Consider the following 22,707-nt stretch of genomic DNA (forward strand, 5'->3'; position numbering starts at 1 on the left):
TTTCTGCAGTCCTTCTGAAAGTTTCACTTTTCGGCTCCACCACCTTTTTCCACCTTTCATGCAACCTAAGAAGTTCTTTACGTACCTCCTCATAGGTCCTTTCAGGCCACCCAGACCTACGTAATTCATGAGCCAACTCATTCATTATGGTGTCACTGCCGGTGAGTTCGTCCCATGGAACTATCCTATTGTCCATCCTGAAATCGGTAGCTAGACTCAGCAGAGTGCTGCTCATCTCAGGGTGAAAACTACGATCGAATGGATAATGGGACATCTCGACTACACTACACTGGAATGCTTATCCACCTCCGCCTGAAGGGGGTTTTATAGATACAGAGGAGAAAATGGCGGGAAAGAATAACTGCCACTACAAGAAATACGGTCAATTATGACTCCCCATTTTGGTCGTTGATTCATCATATTTATCGTTTATTGACCTTTTTTTGACCAAATTCAAAAGGTCAACAGTTGGCCGTCAAGAACGAACAAACTTGACCTTTTTGGAATTTTGGTCATAGCTAGACTAAAGACCAAAATTTCAGAAAGGTCACTACCCATTTGCCTGAGCCACATAGGATCTGACGTGGCTGAGCTGACGTGGCATTGTTAGTGACCAAATGGAATCATCATAAATTTCATAGCCCATTCCACTAATCTAGCCTACATGGGCCTGGCCCAATCATCATAAATTTCACAGCCCAATCCACTAATCTAGCTGACATGGGGCCAGCCCAATACCTATTTTCTTAATTGAATTGGTTTGATTTATTTGGGCTGATGCATTATTTTATCAAAAGCATGCACATTTAAGGATAGGCCCATTAGAAAACAAATACAACATAATAAAATATTTCATATATTTCATTTCAGTAACACATCACATGAAATACAATACATCATCAATCGACTCCTCTACACAGCAAGGTTCAAGGCCCAACAAGTGCACAAGCGCACATCAACATAGATTGGACGAGAAGCACAAATTTTAGCTGATCACACATAACATCAATGAGAAGCACGAATATCGTGTACCATCACTAGTACACATACTTTGTCCCGTCACCCAAGCACCAATATTGTGTCAATCTACTGGATTTGCCACATGGTGATGTTACTGCATTAGGGCTGTCCCAGCTTCTCCCTGCCCAAATGGCAGGATGATCTGCTGATTGATGTACTGCTCCAGCATCACCTCCCGCTACCACTGGTGGAAGATCAGCTCATCAGTCATCTGCAGACGAACAAACCAAGAAGATTAACCTATTTATCCTACAGTAGTTTGTTTCTAAACATGGGCATCAAATCAACACCAACACTGAATTAAAATGCACAAAAGAATGGAGCATAGCCATATGTACAGCCTAAGAACTTCAGGTTTGAGCCATTCTCGATACTACAATAAATACATAACAGCCAAAATTTTGATCCATGGACACCAGATGATAGAAAGGGTACTAAGGCACTACTTGCTACTGAAAACCAAAGCAAGGTATCAAGCACAAGCCAGGCCAAAACTGGTACCAAATCCAGAAATAACCATTTGATGCAACATAGCACTAGTTTCACTTTAGCATATGTTCCTAATTATGTAGGTATGTAGGATGACTTCAAGAAAAAACGGAACTGCAGGGGAATGGAGGATGGAGAGGGACAGGGGGTGCTACCTGCAGGAAGACATTGGCCACTCCAAAGATTCGAAGTGTTCCACAGGCTGGGCGCAGAGGGGAGGATCGCTGGTGGAAGAAGTGGCATTCGTGCACCCTACACAAGAGACAAGATGAGTAAGACCGGGGAATCTGAGCAGCATCAGTAGTGGAAGGGGAACGACGGAGGTGCATACCTCTCTAGGAGCTGCAGCCTGTGCTCGTCAAAAGAGTAGGGGCGGTCAGAGATGCCGCGGGAGGCCGAGGCAACCAGCAGCTCACCGATGACGGTCATCGTCGGTGAGAGGTTCAACCTTCCGAAGTTAAAAGATCGTACCAGATCGAGCACCTTGAAGACGGCCTTGTCTTACTGCGCCTTGGCCTCCTCCACGAGCACCTAGCAGGAGCAGAGCAGAGCAAGGAACTAGTTGTCAAACCTAGATGAGCAGAAAATACACACTACTCAATGAATGAAAGAACTAATGTGCAGATAATACTCGAACAAATCAAAGAGGCAGGAAACTAGAACTAAAACCACGACGAGTAATTTGGAACGGAGGGTGTACCATTTAATTAATAGGAAGCCAGAGAATAAGTTGTAAAGTGCTAGCTAGGAGTTCAGGTATGCATAAACAAAATATTTGCATTGTATGCATAAACAAGTATTTATATTATAAGCAAATATAGGAGTGCCACTTCAAGTGAATGCCAGACATCACATTACACACACTCAAAATTAAAAGCCGGGCATCCAATGTACATCAGTACACAAATAGAGTGTTCTCAGATCATAAGCATGGGTTGTTGAAGGAAATTTACTAATTAAGGGCATAGTTGTATCTGGTATCCAGGAATTTCTAAATATGGCAGACTGTACATGCTCTGGTTAGAGTACATGCCCTGGATCCGAGTTCATCGTTATGTTCCTTTGAATGCTAAAGTAGCTAAAAACACATAGCACTGGGTCATGCTGAATAGACCTACAGAAAAACTTGAATGCATGCTCACTGAGTCACATGAGAACAGGTAGGCAAATTCACAAACAAATGGAGTGGCAAAAGCATTTCATTAATATATCTTGGGTGACCAAAGGAATGAAGCTTCAAGATCTCAGATTTATATATTAGATTAGATGGATTATGCACACATAATTTGGCCAATATCAGCAACAAAGTTTGCCCAAAATCCAGTCACCCCCAAGAAGTCCAGTTCATGTTGTACCAACGGTGCTTAAAGCAGTAGGGCAAAAAAATATAACAATGAGGTGCATTGATTTCTGCTTTAAAAGGTTGTGCTTGAAGAACTAAGCTCCAGGCCCGCTACTACAAGTTTCTGTTTCAAGTTTGGCACTTTCCGACACAAGTAGGGCCATGAACAAGTTTATGTTTCAAAAAACTTCGTGTACCCATCATTTTCAGTATGCATGTACTGTACTAGAAAATGTGAAGCACCAATCACTTTAAGAACAGTAGCTAGACTCCAGGATGCACTGAAGTATTTTCCACTCACTTCAACTTGGTTTCCCTCTCCGAACAAAGGACTTCCATTGTCCTGCAGACAAGAAAAGTATCAGAAATAACAAAAGAGGTAACGGCACCATGCTGGAAAAGAATACAACTATATGTTTACCAAATGAACTAAAATAATAATAAAAGAAAATTAGCAAAATTCATTTTTTCCAAACTCCAAGCGATATCCTTAATATATAAAATTCAAATAAAATATTAAGTGTTAGCAATCTAGCAATTAGTTATAGCGAGTACTAATTATAATTATTGTTGCAGAGATTTAGAAGTCAAAATACTAGACGTATCATAAAAGTGTATTAATCTATTTATGCATAAGGGGAACCTATAATGCCTATCAGAATCTAGGACATGCATGATATCATGTAGAGGTATGCAAATCTACGCTCGCCGGCTATACTGTTCAAGGGAATACAAGATTCATGCCTATCACTGCCCCATGTCTATTCATCAAGTCTGTCTACCAGGAACGGGCCATAGATGAGGATCACTAAATGTTAATCCAAATGTTACTAAATGAGCTTATGGGTTCAAGAAAATCTTTGACAACCCATAAATAATACTCGATAAATTATGCACACCAAGTCCAAGAATAGCTAGAGTCTATATGTATGATCTTGGTAAGAACAATGACCACTAATGGAGTTCAACGATAAATTTGAGATGGCATATTTTGCATCCTCTGTCTGATTGTGGGTGTTGGTACAGAACTATTTGATGTTTATTTGTTGGGTATTATCATTGTTTCTTTTTGAGAAAGAATTCGATGAACCTTATCCTTTCCAACTACACATGGCCACCAGTCTGTCCGCTTTTGCACATGACATTACAAAAAAAATTGATGGTTGTCACAGTCCCAGTTAGTTTAACGAGAACTGTACATAAACAATTAATATTTTTTGCAGCTCCACTAATTCAAAAACAATTATATGTGTAAGTAGTTTTACCTGTTAGGCTTAATCTTGGTTCAAATATAAATTCAAGATATGGCATGAGTTTTTTCGGGAGAAAAGGCATACACGATTCGTGAAACAAGTGAGCCTAGCGCAAATTGGTTACCTGGGTCACTGCGATGCAACTAGAGCCTACAAGTGTCATTTTGCAACTCAATAATATTGAAATTCCAATAACGGAAAATAAAAAACAATTTAGGAAGCATAAACGACAAAAGTCACTCCCAATTTTACAAGAAATAAATATGAAAGGGTGTTGTCCAAGTGTAATTACGTACAGAAAACATTCACATAGCGTATTTTGGTACCACCAAGTATTTTCACGGAAAATAAGAATCTAGCCGCGCAAATTGCGTGGGTCACTCCGCTAGTTTTAAATAATCCACCCACATCCTTTTAATTTGAAGTTAGCGGAACATGTTAATACACCGTTGGAAAATATTTATATTTATCTCAAGGCTGCATATTGCCATAGTGTGCATATACTTGGCTGTATAGCCCAGTAAAAGTCAAACGAATATCATTAATTTTCGAGAAACATCTAGGAGCAGTACTAATATTTCAGTATTTGTTCTAATAGGGATTTCAAAATTCTTCTATGATTCTTCCAAAAAGTTCAGATAATAGAACTATGTGAACATGGTATATGCAACAAAATCATTTGGAGACAGACACATAGGACACTTAAAACCTGAAATACTGAAGTTAATCGAACAAATAAACCATCTGAATGCAACCAAAAGTAGTACTATGTGAACAGTGAACAGAGGGAGGCACCCCACTTACCACCTCTGCAGCCGGGACACCCTCGAACAGAGGGAATCATTATGGACAGAAGCACAAGCCTACAGCGCTACTTCAGCAATAAGATCACTTTGCAACTGCGAATCCTACGACGCATCACATGAACTACCAGATAGGGCTACAAGCTACTTTGCAGAGATCGCCATAATCGCCCATGTCGCCCTTGCTCTAGTATCACAAAGTAAACTATACCAGGTAGCGGCAAGCATATCTGAGATGGGTGGTTACCTTCATGCTGGACGGATTGGCGCTGGCCAGGCTAGGTGCGCTGGGCGACGGTGCGGGCGACGAAGACGATGAACTCGCGTGCCGGAAGAAGCCGAAGTGGCTGACGTCCGTGGCGTTGGCCAGCACGAGCGTCTTGGAGCCCTGCCCGCCGCTGGAGGAGGAGCCCCCGGCGCCTCCGGCCGACGGCTTCAGCACGACGAACGCCGTGATCTTCATCTCCGCTCCGCCGAGCCTAGATCCGACAGGAGCTACGCGCGGGCGCGCTCGGTGCGCGGCGAGTCGCCGGCCGCACGGAAGCAGTCGAACATGCACCCCATCCCCGTCCTCCACCTCGGCCTCACCGCTTCCCCCTCGCCGAGCGCCGAGCCTTGGAGCCGCGGAGGAAGTCGAGGGGAGAGGATGCATGGCGGAGACGAGGTCGGCGGTGGTGGGTGGGGGTGGGGTGGCGGCGGTTGGAATCGCAGGAGGGAGAGGAAGGCGGGGGCGGCGGGATGCCTCGATTGGATCTGGGGAATGGGAGAGGATGGGTGGGTGGGTTAGGGTTTGGGTTTCTCGGGAGAACCTCCATCGTTGATGGGTGTTTGATGGACGGCTCAGATCGCTTTCGACTGGGTGATCCGCGTGATAGTGGTTCCTTGCTTCTCATTGGCCGGTTGTCTCGTGCTGGAATCTTCAAAATTTGGACCCAAATATTCTACTTTTTAAGTGAAAAGAACTACAAATATGTCTTATAAAATGGACCACATCATTTTTGGAAAATATTAGTCCACAACTTATTTACAATTAACTAAAATGTCAAAATCACAACTGTTTACAATTAAGCTAGAAAATCTCAGAAGAATGAGAAGCATCTAACCATTTATTGATGGATTAGAAAATCATAATCATTTATTATTATACCCGCCACCGCTGACGACGACGAAAGGATCGGATGCTCACGACCCCCCCCCCCCCCTCCCAAAGGAGGAAGACGTTCAATGTGGAGAAGAGCCTGAAATGCATTTGTAAAAAAGATTAAAAATGGCTTGTGAATAGCTGTAATCAAGCATCAAAAATTGTCTTTTTTTACACAAGCCACAAAAACTTGGTGCACACACATATAGTGTCCGGATTTACACGCGGGATTTTTTTCTCGAATTTTTTTAACTTTTTAAAATATGTATTTAGACAATGGGTGTATATACACCTATGAGCCAAAGTGAATTTTTGCCTTTTTCTGCTTTATTCACCTTTGTGGGACGGGTCCCACATGTCATTTATACTGTGTTAGTTGGCCCCGTCTGTAAATGTGGACCCAGTTTAGTCAACATGTCAATCTATAGACGGACTGACGCTACAACCGACACATAAGCCAAAATGACACGACACATAGGTAAAATTGATGATGTGGACGTCCAGTCATCCATGTTACAACACCATGACCATCTGGATTGGTCGTAATCGGCTACAAATAAGGCTGTCGACCACTGTTGTCTGCTTATGACCATTTTGTGTAAGGCAATTACGACCTTTTTGACCAAAATAGTCACTATGGTTTATGGTTTCGACTCTCCTAAACAGGACACGACCAATTGGATAGAAATGGTCATAGATTTATGACGATTTCTTCCACGGTCACTGCCAGAAGGTCACAATTGAGCATATTTCTTGTAGTATGCGGTGTGGCGGGAAAGGGTTGGCGGGAAAATAAGGCGGGAAGGGATTGGCGGGAAACGGGTGGCAGGAACATATGGCGGGAAGGGGTTGGCAGGAAACGGTGGCGAGAAAATACATTTTAGTGGATTGTATGAGCCATGCAACTTCGGCCTACATGAGACAAAAAAGTACTTTTCGGTCTAGACTTGACCAAAAAGTCTATTTCGACCAAGACTTGACCAAAAAGTCCTACTTCGGCCTATGTGTGGCCGAAAAGTCATACTTCGGCCAGGAGATGGCCGAAAACCCTACTTCGGCCTAGCTGTGGCTGAAAAGTCCTACTTCGGCCCACAGATGGCCGACGGGCTACTACTTTTGATTTTTAAGCAAATCATGGTATAGTTTTCAAAAATGCTATAAAATATATCATAGTTTTGAAAAAAATCCAAATACATAGCCATGCCTTTCCTGCATATGTTGGTCTGTGATCACGAGATAAATACATAGCTCTGTTCCATATGTTGGTCTCTGATCACGAGATAAATACATAGCCATGCCTTTCCTACATAGAATTGCTCTGCTCGGCAATCCTCAGGATTTGCAACCAAAGATCAAAGCTGTAAAGAGTTGTGGTTCCTGACAATCGGCTGATAACGGAATCATTTGCAGGAGCAAGGTCTGTACATATGAAAGCTTTGCTGATTGATTTTGCGACAGATTCAGTAAAAAAACATCTTGTACTGCTTCTGGGAACTCTGAATCTTCAAAGAACACATGGCTTATTTTATGATGTAGTACTCTGCATCAGAACCTCCATGGCAATCAAAAAACTACTAACAAATAACACGGTTCGTTCAGATACTACAAGAAAATCTTGGCGAAATCCATGTGGGTGTACGCTTCATGGGGTCGGTTGGCTTGGTGTAGTATGACGGATTATTTGGGCATGAAGATGGTGAAACGTAGGATACTATAGGAAGTGTCCCGCTCCTTGCCTCATCGAATAGACCCAAATTGCCATATTTGATTCGTCTAAATTGCTATCTAGTCTAGGAGATAAAAAGAACTGCAATGTGCAACTCTTGTACACCTGGTCCGATCTATTGGAACCGGCCGAACCAGCCTCCCAGCGGCGCGAGTTAGCTTGGCCAGAACTGAGCAGACATGACAGGGGAAGAGTACCAAATACTGTACAAATCAAATTCGCGACCATTGTCTCGAAGATGCTCAGGGCACCCAATCGGCACTGGCAAGGGAACCGCAATCCTAGATCGTGGTTGGAAGTGAGACAGACCTGTGGCAGATGCTCTGCAATCCCTGGTCCCGTGGCAAGGTACATGGGGGCGGCAAAAGGAGGTGAGACCGGAGGCCGGCTGCGCCGCGAGGCATCCGTCAGCGCGAGCGACGTAGTGAGATAGTTGGGGGATCGAGAGAGATGCAGCCTCAGGAGAGAGGAGAGTCGAGCGAGAGTTATAATCGTGGAAGAGGAAATCGCTTGATTGACCGGTCAGTTACAGCAGGCAGAAGAGGAAGGGGCCGCTCTCTTTGGTGACCCTGAGATCCCACGCATGCAGCAAATTAGAGAGATCAGAGGGCTGCAGATGCTATATTGAATCAACGCCTAAAACAATATTGATGACCCACTCAGATGGGAACCTAACAGTCTGTTGATATTTAATTTCTGCTGATGTGGAGGCTGCATGTTGAGAGAACGTTGATGTGGCAACATGATGATGTGGACAAGGTGCATGGTGAGAGAATAGGAAGAAGTGGGAAGCAACTTCTTAAGATTGGTAGATTAGAACTCTCTTACAAGTGTGTACGAAATGCAAATAAATTTCCTTCAAATAGAAATGCCCAGTTGATAACAGTGTCCGACACTTATTAAGCTGCCAACGGAATTCAGAATACAACTTTGCTTCAAAAGGAACGGAGAAAAAAGAATCCAAATGCAACGGTGATACATCACTCCAGCCTCTTATTTGTCAGGTGACTCTGTTTGATGCCTCGAGCAGTTTTCACCCTTCAAATAGCTCTCCCAACATTTGCTCAAAAACCTCGGGGCAGCTGCTTCTGTGGCTAACAAGTTCCGCTAGCTCCGGATGCTCCTTCAAGCAGTCGTGGTAACCTGAGATAACTCTCGCGGCGATAGTTCTCCGCAGTGCATCTCTGAGCTGAGGATCTGGCACCTTCCAGAACTTTTGAGCATGATATGTTTTATGAAACGCCGACTGGAACTTAGCCAACGGAGAGGTGTTGATCAAACAATGGAATGGTCCATTAAAATTTGATTTCGGTATGCAGGACAGCACAGGACCCCATGAAACATCGAGATAGTTGTCCATGTACTTCACACGTTCAAGTCCCCCATGGTCTCCATACACCTGTGTTATGAAATGTGAATTGTTGAGCAGGAATAGGTACCTCAGGCTTGGATCCGAGCACAACTCCGATTTTCTCAGAAGCAAATCCTTCAGATAATCGACCGTGTTCTCTATTAGGCCACGAAGGTTTACGGCGCTGTGGCTCGGTGCAGATATCTGGTTCCACGCATCCCACATGGACATGATGTAATCCACCATCAACTGGGTCTTCCTGTGAACCCCGCCTCCTCCTCGCGGAATCTCTATAGCCCATGAGTCATCGTCCTCTATGAGTGCCCTCACCTCCTCCATTGTGTTGGATATTGTCTCCAATAGTCTGTTTCCTTCTCTTTGCAACAAGCCACCTGTCTCGTTGAAAATGATTTGGGCTTCTGGAGAGATCACAACCGGCGTAAACATGTATGATGCATTGGAGACAGAGATATACATGTCTAGCACGGATCCTAAATTCCCCACCCTTGGAACAGAGACGAGGGCATCGATGAAGACGAGCATCTTGGAGATGCTCGCTTTGACAAACTGTGCTACCGCCAACGTCCGGCGAATGGTGCTGACCATCTCTTGGATACTGTAGGCAGTTACCATGAGAGCTCGAATCCACCTGACGACCGAGCCTTGGAGCCATGATGCCGAGTTGTCTTGGAGCTGGTGGAGCTGGAGAACCCAGTCGACGTCAAGCTCGAATAACCAATCAGCCAGAGCACGGTCCTGGTCCCAGATTTTTCCTAATACTGGCATAGAATAGATGTCGAATGTTTGGACCATGCGCTGGGCGTAACCGTCACGGACCATTTTGCGAGCGATTTTCTTTACCTGGTCGATGAAGTCCTCTGCGGCCACAGACGCAGAATGGGAGGACCTGCCGGAGTTGTTGGACACGTGATCAGAACTCGAGGCACCGGAGTTGCTGGAGTAGCTGGATCCGGTTTGAGTGGACTGTGAGTGGGAGAAGGGGATCGATCTTATCTGTGCTCCCAACACAGGTATGGTCCGGATCCGGTCGCGGTAGAGATAGAGATAGCCCGGCGGGTAGGTAGCCGTGCTGAAGCCGTCCATGCTCTCCTCCGGCACCGAAGCAAGCTGGCCCTCCATGCTTACATTCGGCATGGAAACAAGCTGGCTGTCCATGCTGTTGCTTACTGTTAGGATGTGTTTGGATTAGAGACTGGTAACGTAAATGGTAAGGGAATTAGATCACACTAGTAATAAGGATGTACTCCTTTCGTAAACTAATATAAGAGCTTTTAGAACACTAGCTAAATAATGGATAAATCTCGGTTTTGTTTGGTTCATGCATGTAAAGGAATCAAGTTAGGATGTCTGCTTTGGGGTCGTCGTGGCCGGTGGCTGAAAAGAAGGAGAGCAAACATGGGAGGAGGACGGAGGACCGAGGAAAGAAGGAGGGGGGAGGGGGTGAAGAACGGAGCCTTTACCTTGCAGCGAACGGGGCGGCGACGATGGCGAGCTGAGGCGGCAGCGAACGGGGCGGCGACCAGAAGCGGCAGCGATGGCTACCAGGGGACGGTGGCGCTGGATGAGGAGGACCGGGGAGAGACGGAGAGGGGTATTATAGTACCCCGTAAACAGTTAACGGAGGTTTTTCGGCGAAACAAACATTTTTACCCGCGAGGCTTCCCTCCGGCCAATGAAGATCCGTCACCTGCCCAGAGTACCGCGACACCAGTCCCCTGTTTTAGTCATTTCATTTCCCACCTTTTATGTTTCCAGTATTCTCACGCCGCGGGATCCACTAGCCACTCCCTTCTCTTCCCTCCTCGCACATGTGGTGGGGCAGGTGGACGGGCACCCATCCCGGATAGAGACGTTGGCCAACCTTGCGTAGCCTGGAGCGCCGACAAGTCGCTCAATGTGGCTCCGTCAGGCTTGGCGCGTCTCCTTCAGCCCCACCCGCTCCTCCTCTCGTCTCCAGTTGGCGGCCCGCGCCCGTGTTGCCGCCGATGACGCCGGATGGCTTAAGTCAAGCGTCGGTCAAAGCCCACGGCGCGCGTGGGGAGCTCCTGGACAGCCACGAGACACCTTGTTCAGGAGCTCCCCACGCGCGTGTGGATGGATGCACATGGGCGCGCTTGCTCCAATAGCTTGAGAAAACTGTGAGGAGTAGGGCCGGGAGATCGCCACACCGGGATGAAGACTTGTATGCCAGATAGCCGGCCGGAGGCTGGAGCCGCGTGAAGACGAGAGTGCAGGACCCAGGTCACCGGTTGCCTTGTCCAGACCAGCTGCCGGACTGAGAGATGGACGACGGCCACACGAGCAGCTGTCACACGTCTCCACGCAGATTTTCAGAGCACCTGCAGCCCGGCCCTGCTATAGTGCTATTCTAGCTCTCCAGTATTGTTTTAAGATCCGTGCAACACAGCCAACTTTTTACATGAAATTTTCTCTTTTTTGTTTCTCTCATATAGAAGATGTCTTGAAGTTCAAACCTTTGCAGCGCGCCAAAGCTTTGTAAGTGGAATCTAGGAAAAATCTTTCAAAAAAATTTGTCCAACATAAATACTGAAAATAAGATTTTTTTTAATCAATCAAAAATTATTTTGTATATTTATGTTGGACCAAAAAATCTAAATTTTTTATCCTAAATTTTAGTTAGAAAGCTTTGTTGTTCTACAAGGATTTGAACTTCAAGACATGTTTTATATGAGAGAAACAAAAAAGATAAATGTATTTGCATGAATTGCGATGCGTGGAATTGATGGCTAGATAAGAAGGACCTGGGTGCAGGTGCTCTAAAACATATTTTCCGTTATCAGTAGACAAGGACATTCCCAACATGGACTCGCAAACCGCACGTTGCCTTCATTCGCGAATAGAGGGTATCAGCCCCTAGACACTAATGCAAGAGGCGGTCATCTAATGCTGCCGCATGCATTTCAAGCCCGGTATAAACAAGCGGGACAAAACTCATCAAACACGAACGGTTTCATTAAAGTTCCGACATAATTTATGTAAAAAAATCGGTATTTTGATTGTTTTACTAAAAACTAGAAAAACAATCCTAATCCCTATACCGGAGGACCATCTCATACACGTGGCCGCCCTGCTCTGCCACACTGCCGTCACCGTCTGTGCCATCGTCGTCCCTCCAGCGGCAGAAGGGCGCTGGAGGGCCGTGACAGCCTTGTACCACGGCTGCCCGCCGCTCGCGGAGGAGCCGCTCCTCCTCCTCCTACGTGGTGCAGAGGGCCGCTGCGGCTAATGCAGACGACACCCACGGAGCTCTGACGGTAGCCTCCCTTGCCGGGTTGGTGGAGTGGTTGCTAAGCAACCACTCTTCGCTGATCTTGGTGAGCTCACCGTCAAGGCGGCGGCGGCTCCTGATGGTCGTCTCCACGGTTGAGACGGAGCGGTCGAGGACCCATGTGGCGGCGAAATACGGGTTGTTGCGGATCCATTCTGGCGTCGAGTCGGACTTGGCGAAAGCAGAGCGCCGGGCAGTGTTGCGCCGATGGCACCACGCATGTTGCCTTGCTACACGTTACTCCTCGGACATGATGATGCGGCCCCGGACCTTTGTGATCGCAGACGGCAGCTCCTCCTAGACAGAAGTTGAACTCCCTCCTTTGATCCTTTCTCTATGAAGATGATGAATATGGACGGCTCACGGCATCCCTTATCCCATTGCACATAACTTGTACGATGTATTCGTCAACGTACGAGAATATGAGGCGGAGCATTGCAAGACGATGAAGGCCTGTCAAACACATGAAACTCTCCGTTCTCCTCACTCTGTGTAGAGCTCCACAGAAGCTGATACAGAATGATCGTGTCGAGAAGTCCCTTGCAAATGAAGATTGACCGGTTGTAACCTCCATGCTAGAACAATGTAGAATAGCATACTAAATTTTGGTGATATATCGTATTCCATCATTTTTGTTCTTCTCTTGGCATGTAGACATTAGCCAGACTTCTGTACTTGTGAATCTTGCATAGAAAAATACAGGTTTATAAATGCATCACAGATTTACAATGAGAGACGTGCACCGTGGATCATGCATTAACGCCGCCCATGGATGTTGTAATCCAACTGTACGGTGGTTTTGTAACATCAAGATTTTTTATGCTTGTTAAAGGAAAAGCCTTGATGCTTTGCTGATTCATGTTTTGCTGTTGAAAAGACGCTGGCAAATCTGTGATGAGGATACATGCTGGGGAATTTATCAATTTAGCTCAAGAGTGGAAATGATATTAACATCTGTTCAGTTAATCCATTATATTTTATTTAAAGGTTAAACAGAAGCCTGAATATTCGCTCGATCGTTTTCCTTTATAGAAAGGTCTTGGCATCTGCAAAGCTGAACCTGTACCAAATTAGACAAAAATAAATGTGCATACGATGTCGCATAATCAGAACTAAACATGGCAATTATGTATGTATAGAATTGACGCAGGAGCAGAATGTGGAAGTATCTGATATGGAATTACTATAAAAACACACCCGCAGCTGGTGCCCAGTTCATATAGTATTTTTTTCCTTTTTTCTTTTGGCGGAACATTTCATATAGTATCTTGTGCTTATTAAGCCACCAACTGAATTTAGAATACAACACAACTTCACCTCAAAAGGAACGGGGAAAAAAGAATCCAAATACAACGGTGAAATATAAGTCCAGCCTCTTATTTGTCGGGTGACCCTGTCCCATATCTTGAGCAGTTTTCAACTTTTCATCCTTCAAATAGCTCTCCCAACATCTCCTCCAAAACTTCAGGCCTACTACTTTCGCGGCCAACGTGTTTCTCTAGTTCCGGATGCTCCTCCAGGTAGTTGCGGTAACCTGTAATGACTCTCTCAATGATAGCTCTCTGCAGCGCATCTCTGAGCCGAGGGTCCGGAACCTTCCACAACTTCTGAGTCTGGTACGTTTTGTGAAATGCCGATTCGAATTTCACCAATGAAGACGTGTTTATCCAACAATGGATCGGCCCAGGAAATCTCGATTTTGGTATGCAGGAGAGTACATGCCCCCAAGAAACATCGAGATAACTATACATGTACTTCTCACAATAACGCAATTGATTTAGGTATGCAGGAGATGCTGATGACTCAGAGACCACATGAGCGACGAAATAGGAATTGTTGAGCAGGAAAAGATACCGGAGGCCTTGATCCGAGCATGACTCCGATTTTGTGAAGAGCAGATCCTTCAGATAATCGATTGTGCCATCGATCACGCCATGAAGGTTTTCAGAGTTGTGGCTCGGTGCAGAGTTTTGCATTGAAGTCCGTGCATTCTTCATTGATACGACACAATCCATGATGAGCCGTGTGTTCTTGTGAACCTCGCCTCCTCCTTGCGAGATCTCGATAGCCCATGAGTCATCTTCCTCCATGAGTGTCCTCACCTCCTCCATCGTGCTTACTGTGATCTCACTTAGCCTCTTTGCTTGTCTCTCGAACAGGCCGCCTATCTCGTTGAAAATGCTTAACATGTGCGACGCACCACAGACACATGTAAACATGTCAAGCACAACCTGTAGCTTCTCCGCTTCGACAACGGTGATGATGACATCCACGGCATCGAGCATTTTGGTGATGCTCGCTTTGCCAAACAGTGTGAGTGTGTGACCGCCGGCGTCCTGTAGAAGGCGCATACCAACTCAGTGATACTGGCGGCAATTACCGTAAGAGCCCGGATCCACTTGTCGACCAAGTCTTGCGTCGTCCCCGGCTTGTCTCGAAGCAGCCGCCGTAAGCCATGCTCGTCGTGGATTTGCAGAACCCAGTCGACGTCGAGATCGGAGAACCAATTTGTCAGAGCATGGTCCGGGATACCAACGAATTGGAATTCTGGTGCAGGAGATGCGCGGACGAATGCTTCCACCATGGTGAGCGTACCCGTCGCTGACCATTCGGTGAGCAATCCCCCTGAGCTCTTGGTTGCCCAAGCGCTCCAGCGCAACGGCGGACGCTGAACCGGAGGAGAATACTGATATACAGGAGCCCCGTGACGACGACCGACGGATGCAAGACGTGGATCAAGTCAACACCAAGTACCGGAGCCGCGGTTGGCGGCTAGACCAACAGCTTCTAGGAAGGCGCCCGCACATGCCTTCAGGGCAATCCCAACGCACGATCCCAAATGATACAGCCGCATCCGTTCAAGGTAAATGAACAAAATAGGCCCTTTAAATGATCGAGAGCAAACGAACCAATGTCCGTTTTCGATCTATTCTCGACCCAGCTTTGGGCCGAGTTTACAGACAAACGGACACACGCGGACGGCGCGTGGCACCTGTCCATGTCCTCCTCTGACCCGCTCGTCGGGGATATAGACCCCGCCTCTCCTTTTTCTATTTCCCCTCCAGCTGCACCCTTACCCCTCTCGTCCCTAGCCGTCGTTGCCATTTTTCTCAGATGTGTCGCTATGCAGCACGGCCGCGCGCTCGCCCCTACCCTTGTCTTAGCCCCCGTTCGCCGTTGTGCAACCCCCGTTCCCTCGACGCCCCGAGCTGCCCAAGCCCGACCACCTGATTTTAGCGGAACCGACGGTCGGATTTGGAGCAGATCCGACTGAAGTTGAGCTCACCCGGCTGCGGGAGGCTGCGCTGTGCCATGGACTGGCCGGGCACCGGCCGAATAGCCCCTGCAAAGCCGCCAAACCGCATGCAGGTACTGACTCTGCCTCTAGCCGCTCGGATCTACCCCGTTGGCGGTTCGCCGGCAAAAACATGAACGACCGTCGTCCGGGCTCGGTGCTGGCCCAAAGGCTCGTCGGTGCACGGTTGCCACTCATAAAGTGTGACGACTACCCACGGAAGGTCCAGCGCTGCATGTCTACAACGCCGGAACATCCCGGAGTGTTCGCTAAGTGCTCAAATGATGGGGTATGTGCTACTTTAGCTTTGGTTGTGCTCTCGGATTCGGCTAGTTTTACTTACACTCAAATATTTATTGTGTATGATGGATGCAACTTTTGGTATTGGGAAGAAGAATACATCGATCTATTGATAGAGCGTAATTTAATAGATGTTCGTGCACTTGTTGCTAGAATAGAGGCTAGAGATGAGACTAGATGCGAAGAAGCAACCTCTACTTCTTTAGACTCGAAGAAGAAAGAAGCACGCGAGATCGAGCCTCCGCAGATCAACAATAAATGCATTAAGAAGGCACCAATTCAACTTACGGGAGCAGTTATGGAAGTTTGATATCTTGTAAAATGTCTTCTTGTGATTCTTATTTTCTTTGGTCTTGCTATTCTATTCAAGATTTGGTGATGTGGTTCAATGTATCAAAAATCAATGATGAAAATAAAGATATGTGTTGCAAAAAAATGTATTCGACCGAGATGTGGCCGTGCGTCGGGCGCACGGTCGGCGTATCCACAAATCCGGGCGAACACCACCCCACTGCCACCCCCAAATGAACGAAAAGCGAATGAAACGGATGTTTGTTTGGGGTCGTGCATTGAAGTTGCCCTCACCAAAGGAACCACATCCACAGCATGCCGGTGCCGGACAACAACGAAAGTGCTACACCATTGTTGTTTTTTTTTTCTAAAAGGAGGTTCAAACCCTCACCCTCATCAAGTGATGTACACAATCATTTTGTTTAAAGTTAATGCAAGGCAACAAGGTTAAAGTAGTGAAATACAAAACATAGGCAACTATAGTTGAACCTTTACAGGTAAGATTGTAACACATGCGACTAGGCCGACTTCTTCCGTGACAATGTCTTCAAGAAGGGATAGTCTCGCCCATGTCGTTATCACGTCTGACTGGTGAGGATCGGGACAAGAATTTCCATTCTGATACCTGAGACCAACAACATAAGGCCAATACATCATCAAGGAGACAATGTCATCAATAAGATAACGATGCAAGTTCATCACTGTTGATCCCGAATAGCAAAGACCAGAACAAGGGGTTTCACCTCAGACATGCAATGTGTTCCAAACATAAGCTTGAAAACGTATCTATTGAGTCATGGCTGTCAGTTCTCCACACTAGGCCGGAGATTCACTAGTAGATGGGTGAGACGGATTCCCACATGAGACCATCCCCATGGCCGTCAAGAGGCTAACGATTTTTCCATTGTCATACCACACCGGCATAAACAGAGATGTAACATCCACCACATTACCGAGGTCGTTGGCCTAGCGTCCTCGGAGTGAACACACGCGAATGTCGTCATGCTTGATGCCAACAAGAAGACATCGGTGCTACACTGTCTTTTTCTTTTCTTTTCAAAAAAGAGCTACCCTATCTCATCATCCATGTGGAATCGGATGCACAACCATTGACCATGCTATTGGTTCAAGAAAAAACCAGTAGATACCAAAGTAAAAACTGACTCCTAGGATTTTTATCTATATATCAATATAAAAAGACCCAAAGGGGCAGATCCAACTAATCTCGGTCATCAAATCATGTCAATCCAACGATCTAGACTGCTTCAATGTCGATCGCTCAACATGTTTAGCGCGCAGTTAATTTCATGCCAAATATAGTGCTAATCACATAATAACATGCAAATAATATCCTCACGTACTTAATATACTTCAAATTAGCGTGCATTGCACGTATACATTGACTAGTGAATTAAAAATTCAAAATTTTAGAAAATGTTCAAAGATTTAATGAAAGTTCATGAATTTTAAAACAAATTCTAAATTTAAAAAGTCAACTAATTTGAAAATAAATCATGAAAATTTGAGGAAAAAATCACAAAAATTGAAAAAAGCTCAAGGATTTTAAAAAAGTTCAAAACTTTGTAAACAAATCACAAATTTGAGAAAAATTCACGAGTTTGAAAAGGTTCACAATAATGAAAAATAAATCATGAATTTGAAGAAAGTTCATGAATACAAAAAAAGCAAGGATTCAAAAAATCTTCATGAATTTAAAAAAGTTTATGGATTTAAAATATATGACTTAAGAATAAAAAATAAAAAGGGAAAAGAAAAAGGAAAGAGGAAAACTGAAAAACCCAACACAAACAAAAAGAAGAACTGTTGTAACATGCAAGTCTGAAATCAAGGAGGAACCTTCCAAGAAAACACTTTGTCTGCGAGCCTGGAAGCACATTTGTACCCCCAAACTGAAGGAGGCGTAGGAGTAAGGAATATCCAAGCAATTAATAGAGGACTCATTCTCTCAACGGCATGGAGAATTGTGAAAGAGCCACAAAACTTTCTGCCAAAGGTATTGAAATCCAAATATTTCCCAGACACTTCTATATGGAGAGCTAAAGCAAGCATTCCAAAACCAGGCTTTTCGGCTCCCATTCTTAAGGTAAGTCATATCCTACAAGCAAATACAAGTTACCAAATTCATGATGTCAATTCATCCATTTGGACTGCTCATTGGTTCCCCTTCTGGCAATCAATTTACGATCATTTAAAAATTCAGCTAGGACAATATATTTATCCTTCTCATGTTAAAGACCTCTGGATCCCAAACCGAAAAGTTTGGAATATTAACTTTATCAATACTTTTTTTATCACGAGGTGGCTAGCAATATTTTACAAGTACCAGTTGCAATCATTCAGCAAGATGGAGAAGATATTCTATCTTGGAAATAATATCCTGTCGGGAAATGCACATCCAAATCTGCCTATAGGGCATGCCTACAAAATTTACAACAACAAGAGATAACTATAACCACTCAGGTAACTAAGGAAGTTGAACAATTGCTCAACCAAGTGTTGAAGGAAAACAATATGGTGCCTAGAGTGCAAACTTTTACTTGGAGTCTATTGAGAAAAGCACTCACAAAAGGTATGAGAGCAGGGAAATATTCCAGCATATTCCAATCACTTCATGAAAAATTGTATTAGGTGTGATCATGAAGAAAATGGCATGCATCTATTTTTTACCTGTCCTTTTGCGAAAGCTACATAGATATCCCAATCACGGTTCATCAAATCTGAAATTATATTAAATATGTCCAGTGATATAACAACCATTCTTCATGTTTTACTTAACCTAGGGCACCGCCCCACCTCTCTAATAAATATCATGAATTTTTTGTGGTGCATATGGAAAGCTAAGAATGCCACACTTTTTGCTAGAAAAGAAGCAAACCCACACAGGTTTACTAAGCAATGCATGCCATCCTAAAGAACCAATAATTAGCTCTTCAAACATATTTCAAAGGAGCAAACATTGGACAAAATCTACCAAACATTAACAAGTTTTTACAATGACAACAACAAGGCAATGGAAAAGTTATAACAGTTGCTGCTTCAAACTGCAAAAATTTCATAGATGCGGCCTAGAGAGAAGGGACGCTGAATATCATAGGGATTGGGCTATCCATCCAAAGCAGAGGAAGATCTCCAACAAATCAACATAGCATTCTTTCTAAGGGGGAGAGAGAGAGAGAGAGAGAGAGATTGTTCTCCTCACCAAGCTGAAGCTTTGGCTTTATAGGTGGCAGCCCAGGTGGTTACTGTGCTCAAGGAAGGAGCCACAACATTCTACGAAGACAATCAAATCTTGGATGAGGCTATAGAGTCTAGAGATCTTCGATTAGGAGTCACCTAGCAAGCTTGTTTTGCCACCACTAGTCACATTCACACAAATGTACAATTCATTCCCATGGATCTCAACAATAGGGGTCATAATAATGTTGCCATAGCTTACTCTTCAAATTGCATTGTTAGCCCTAACATGACTTGTAGTGTCAAATGCCATTTAGCTGATCACTGTCATGTGCTTAAGCAAGGCAATCTGAATATTAAACATTGTGAAGTCACAAATGTATCTTGTACTTGATCACATAATGATATACACTATTGCGCCACCTCTTGGCTAATAAAAAAACCCATCCCAAAAAACCCAGAGGCAACCATCCACAAGGTTTCCAAAACTGGTGTTGGGAGATAAATGATTTGGGCTTGTCTAGTTCGCTAGCCAGAAGGAATTGAGTGTCCGCACAAGTTATTGATAAGAAACGAACTGATGCCCGAAGCACTAAATAGGAGCAGGCCATCGTGTCCCAAGCAGCTAGCTACAACGTATGCATTTACCCACAAAAAATAGGGGGGGGGGCGGAGAGCTAGGTACACTTTCCCAAAGGAAAAAAGTCTATCAACACACTTTGTCTAAACATGAAAAATGTTGCGAGCGAAGCCAACACTCCGTTCTTATTTATTATCTTTTATTTTCTATATTTTTTGGCACTACTGGCAAAGACCGTCTGGCGAAAACGCCACAAGCATGGACCGTGGTGGGCCTACGCCGGGGGAGCATATAGGGAGGAAAGGGAGCCCAGACGGTGGAAGAGCCAGGGGAAGCCGGGTCATTTGATAGAAATGGAAGGTCTGAGCAGCTCATTCATTCTTGAAAAAAGTGGGGAGGAGCGAGCCAATGTATCGACCTAGCTGGTGCCTACTGGCTACTAATCCTTGCCGGCTCCTTGGATAAAGCGCTTTCCGTCACCTTCACGGGAATCATCCTTTGCAAATTGGGGGAAGGGAACCAATGAAGTCACCAAGAAGGTTCCGAAACTTGGTTTAGTATTAAGGTTCTTCTCTTCTAGCGTTTAGTATTAAGGTTCTTCTCTTCCAGCCCCCTGGGTTAACACAACATTGGACGATTGACTCCTCACTTTCTCCATGGCCGGCTTCCCATAACTAGCCTTACAAAAACTTATGAAATGCTAATTTGACCTAAATTTCCGGTTAACTGCTGACTTTCTTTGCTAGCTCACCCGAAACTCTGTCTTCAGAAGGAAAGCTTGCTCGAGTACCTTACTTGGAAACAAACCGCTTGAGTTGTAACCGAAATTGAAAGGTTTGATGAGCCGCTGCTTGCTCTCTAACTACTCTTACCGCTTCTTTTTCTTGACCGCTACTCACTGCTGCTGGCGCCATTAATAAATAAAGAAAAAAATAGATAAAATTTAAAAGAAAGAATCGAGGAAGAAACATTGAAAACTAGACAAAACAACTTCCGAGTAAATAGTTGCAATAAACCGCCGCTACCTGAAAACCCCACAAAAACCAGAGAAACAAACGCTTACAAGCATCGCTACTCGGGCTGGTCTAGGAGAATCGCACCGAAGGCGAGAGCTGCGTTCACGTTGCCGTAAGCGATATATAGATCCCGCGGTCAAGATGTTAGTATAGCGCTCGCTTGCTAGTTTTGTGGGCCGTGGCCCAATGGTTCTTCGTTTTGTGTCGCTGGTGCCTAGCTTGCTCACTCCTCTAGAAGGTCCTGTGGCTCCCCCGGCTGGCTCGACTTTGCTCCTAGCCTAGGAAAACAAAACCTGCCACCATTTTCTAGGTTTTCGAAAAATAATCATAAAATATTTGATTTTGGATTTTAAAAATGTACATAAATATAATGGATTTGTTTTGAATGAATTTGAAAAAAATCATTGTTTTCGTAGAATTATTAATTAATTATATTTTCTTAGTAGATTTGTGAAACATTCACGGATATTGAAAAAAATGCAATTTTGAAAGAGTGTTGATTAAAAAAATGTTTGAGAATATGAAAAGATGTTAACGACTAAGAAAAAAGTTTACAATTTTGATGAAAAATCACATTTTAGAAAAAAAATAGGACTTTTAAGTCTTATTTTTTTTGTAAAAAGCCTAACAAAAACCTAGTAAAAACTGGTAGAGAACACACACAGAAAAATAAAAAGTGGGCGAGAAGCTTCTGTAAGCTTCCCAATACCGGTTGGGAGCTTCAAGAAATGTAGTACCCTAAATGGGTCGGCCGAACACTCGCTAGGAGGGGCTCTGCGCCACGTACGCTTAAAGAACTATTTGGCGCCTTAAGCGTGAAATAGGTTCTCCGCTCATTACCATCATCTACTGTACATATAAGCTCCAAAAAACATAAGTTCAAAAAAAAAAATCTCCGAGTGTCCTTTTTAAGCTAAAGACAAAGCTTTGAGCCTAGCATGTGACAAATTATGTGCCAAGAACTGCTCCTGCAGACTGTAATAGCCTTTGTTAGGCGGCGTACAGGAAAAATGATCCCTTGGGAAGAACCATGAATTTAAATGCTACCGTTCTATAATAAGAAACGTAAAGTAAGAGAAAAGTATGTAAAACAGACCATGTAAATGTGCATTTCATTTTGTTTTCCCGTGGAGCATACAAATGACTTATTATTGGACGAAATTTTGCAAGTTTACAGGTCATAAGATCATTTACATCCGCAAATTAACAAAAACATGGAAATGAACAAATGTCCACGAAAGAAAAACTGCGCCCGCACGAGTATACAAACCGGCCCGGGCCACTTGTGCCCCACCTGCCGCCTTCCTCCTCGCCGCCGTCCATGGCGGGTGTCACCTCACGTCCACGGCCGCGGTCCCTCTCCCTGGTGCTTGCTCTCCGCCCTCCTTGCTTCCCTTCCCTTCCCTCGACGCCGGTCCCGTCGTCCTCGACACCAGGTAACCCGCTCAAATCGATCCCCCCTCAACCTCCTCCTTCCCCTCTCTAGGCGTCTGTGTTCCGCTGCAGCTTCTGCTTGTTTGGTGTCGCTCACAAGGGGGTCGAGCTTCCGCGCGGAGGAAACAGCGGGCGCATGATACAAAAGTGGCCACCGTCGT

At 44.8% G+C, this 22,707-nt stretch overlaps 2 protein-coding genes and 1 pseudogene across 2 annotated transcripts; all 3 read right to left on the reverse strand.

Moving 5' to 3' along the window:
• Positions 1-833: 833 nt before the first annotated feature.
• On the reverse strand, positions 834-5,676 carry LOC125540216. The gene is made up of 5 exons (XM_048703793.1): positions 5,155-5,676; positions 3,153-3,194; positions 1,841-2,040; positions 1,665-1,761; positions 834-1,231 (listed from the first exon to the last, which is right to left on the reverse strand). The coding sequence occupies exons 1-3, from the start codon at positions 5,557-5,559 to the stop codon at positions 2,011-2,013; spliced, it is 477 nt and encodes a 158-aa protein (XP_048559750.1). The 5' UTR covers positions 5,560-5,676; the 3' UTR covers positions 834-1,231; positions 1,665-1,761; positions 1,841-2,010.
• A 3,127-nt stretch (positions 5,677-8,803) lies between these two features.
• On the reverse strand, positions 8,804-9,933 carry LOC125534442 (exocyst complex component EXO70B1-like). The gene has a single exon (XM_048697669.1). It carries the CDS (start codon positions 9,909-9,911, stop codon positions 8,808-8,810), a length of 1,104 nt encoding a protein of 367 aa, XP_048553626.1. The 5' UTR covers positions 9,912-9,933; the 3' UTR covers positions 8,804-8,807.
• Positions 9,934-13,650: 3,717 nt separating this feature from the next.
• On the reverse strand, positions 13,651-15,106 carry LOC125534443 (annotated as a pseudogene).
• Positions 15,107-22,707: the final 7,601 nt, after the last annotated feature.

This window comes from Triticum urartu, chromosome 2 (assembly GCF_003073215.2).
Source record: "Triticum urartu cultivar G1812 chromosome 2, Tu2.1, whole genome shotgun sequence".
Lineage (NCBI taxonomy): Eukaryota > Viridiplantae > Streptophyta > Magnoliopsida > Poales > Poaceae > Triticum > Triticum urartu.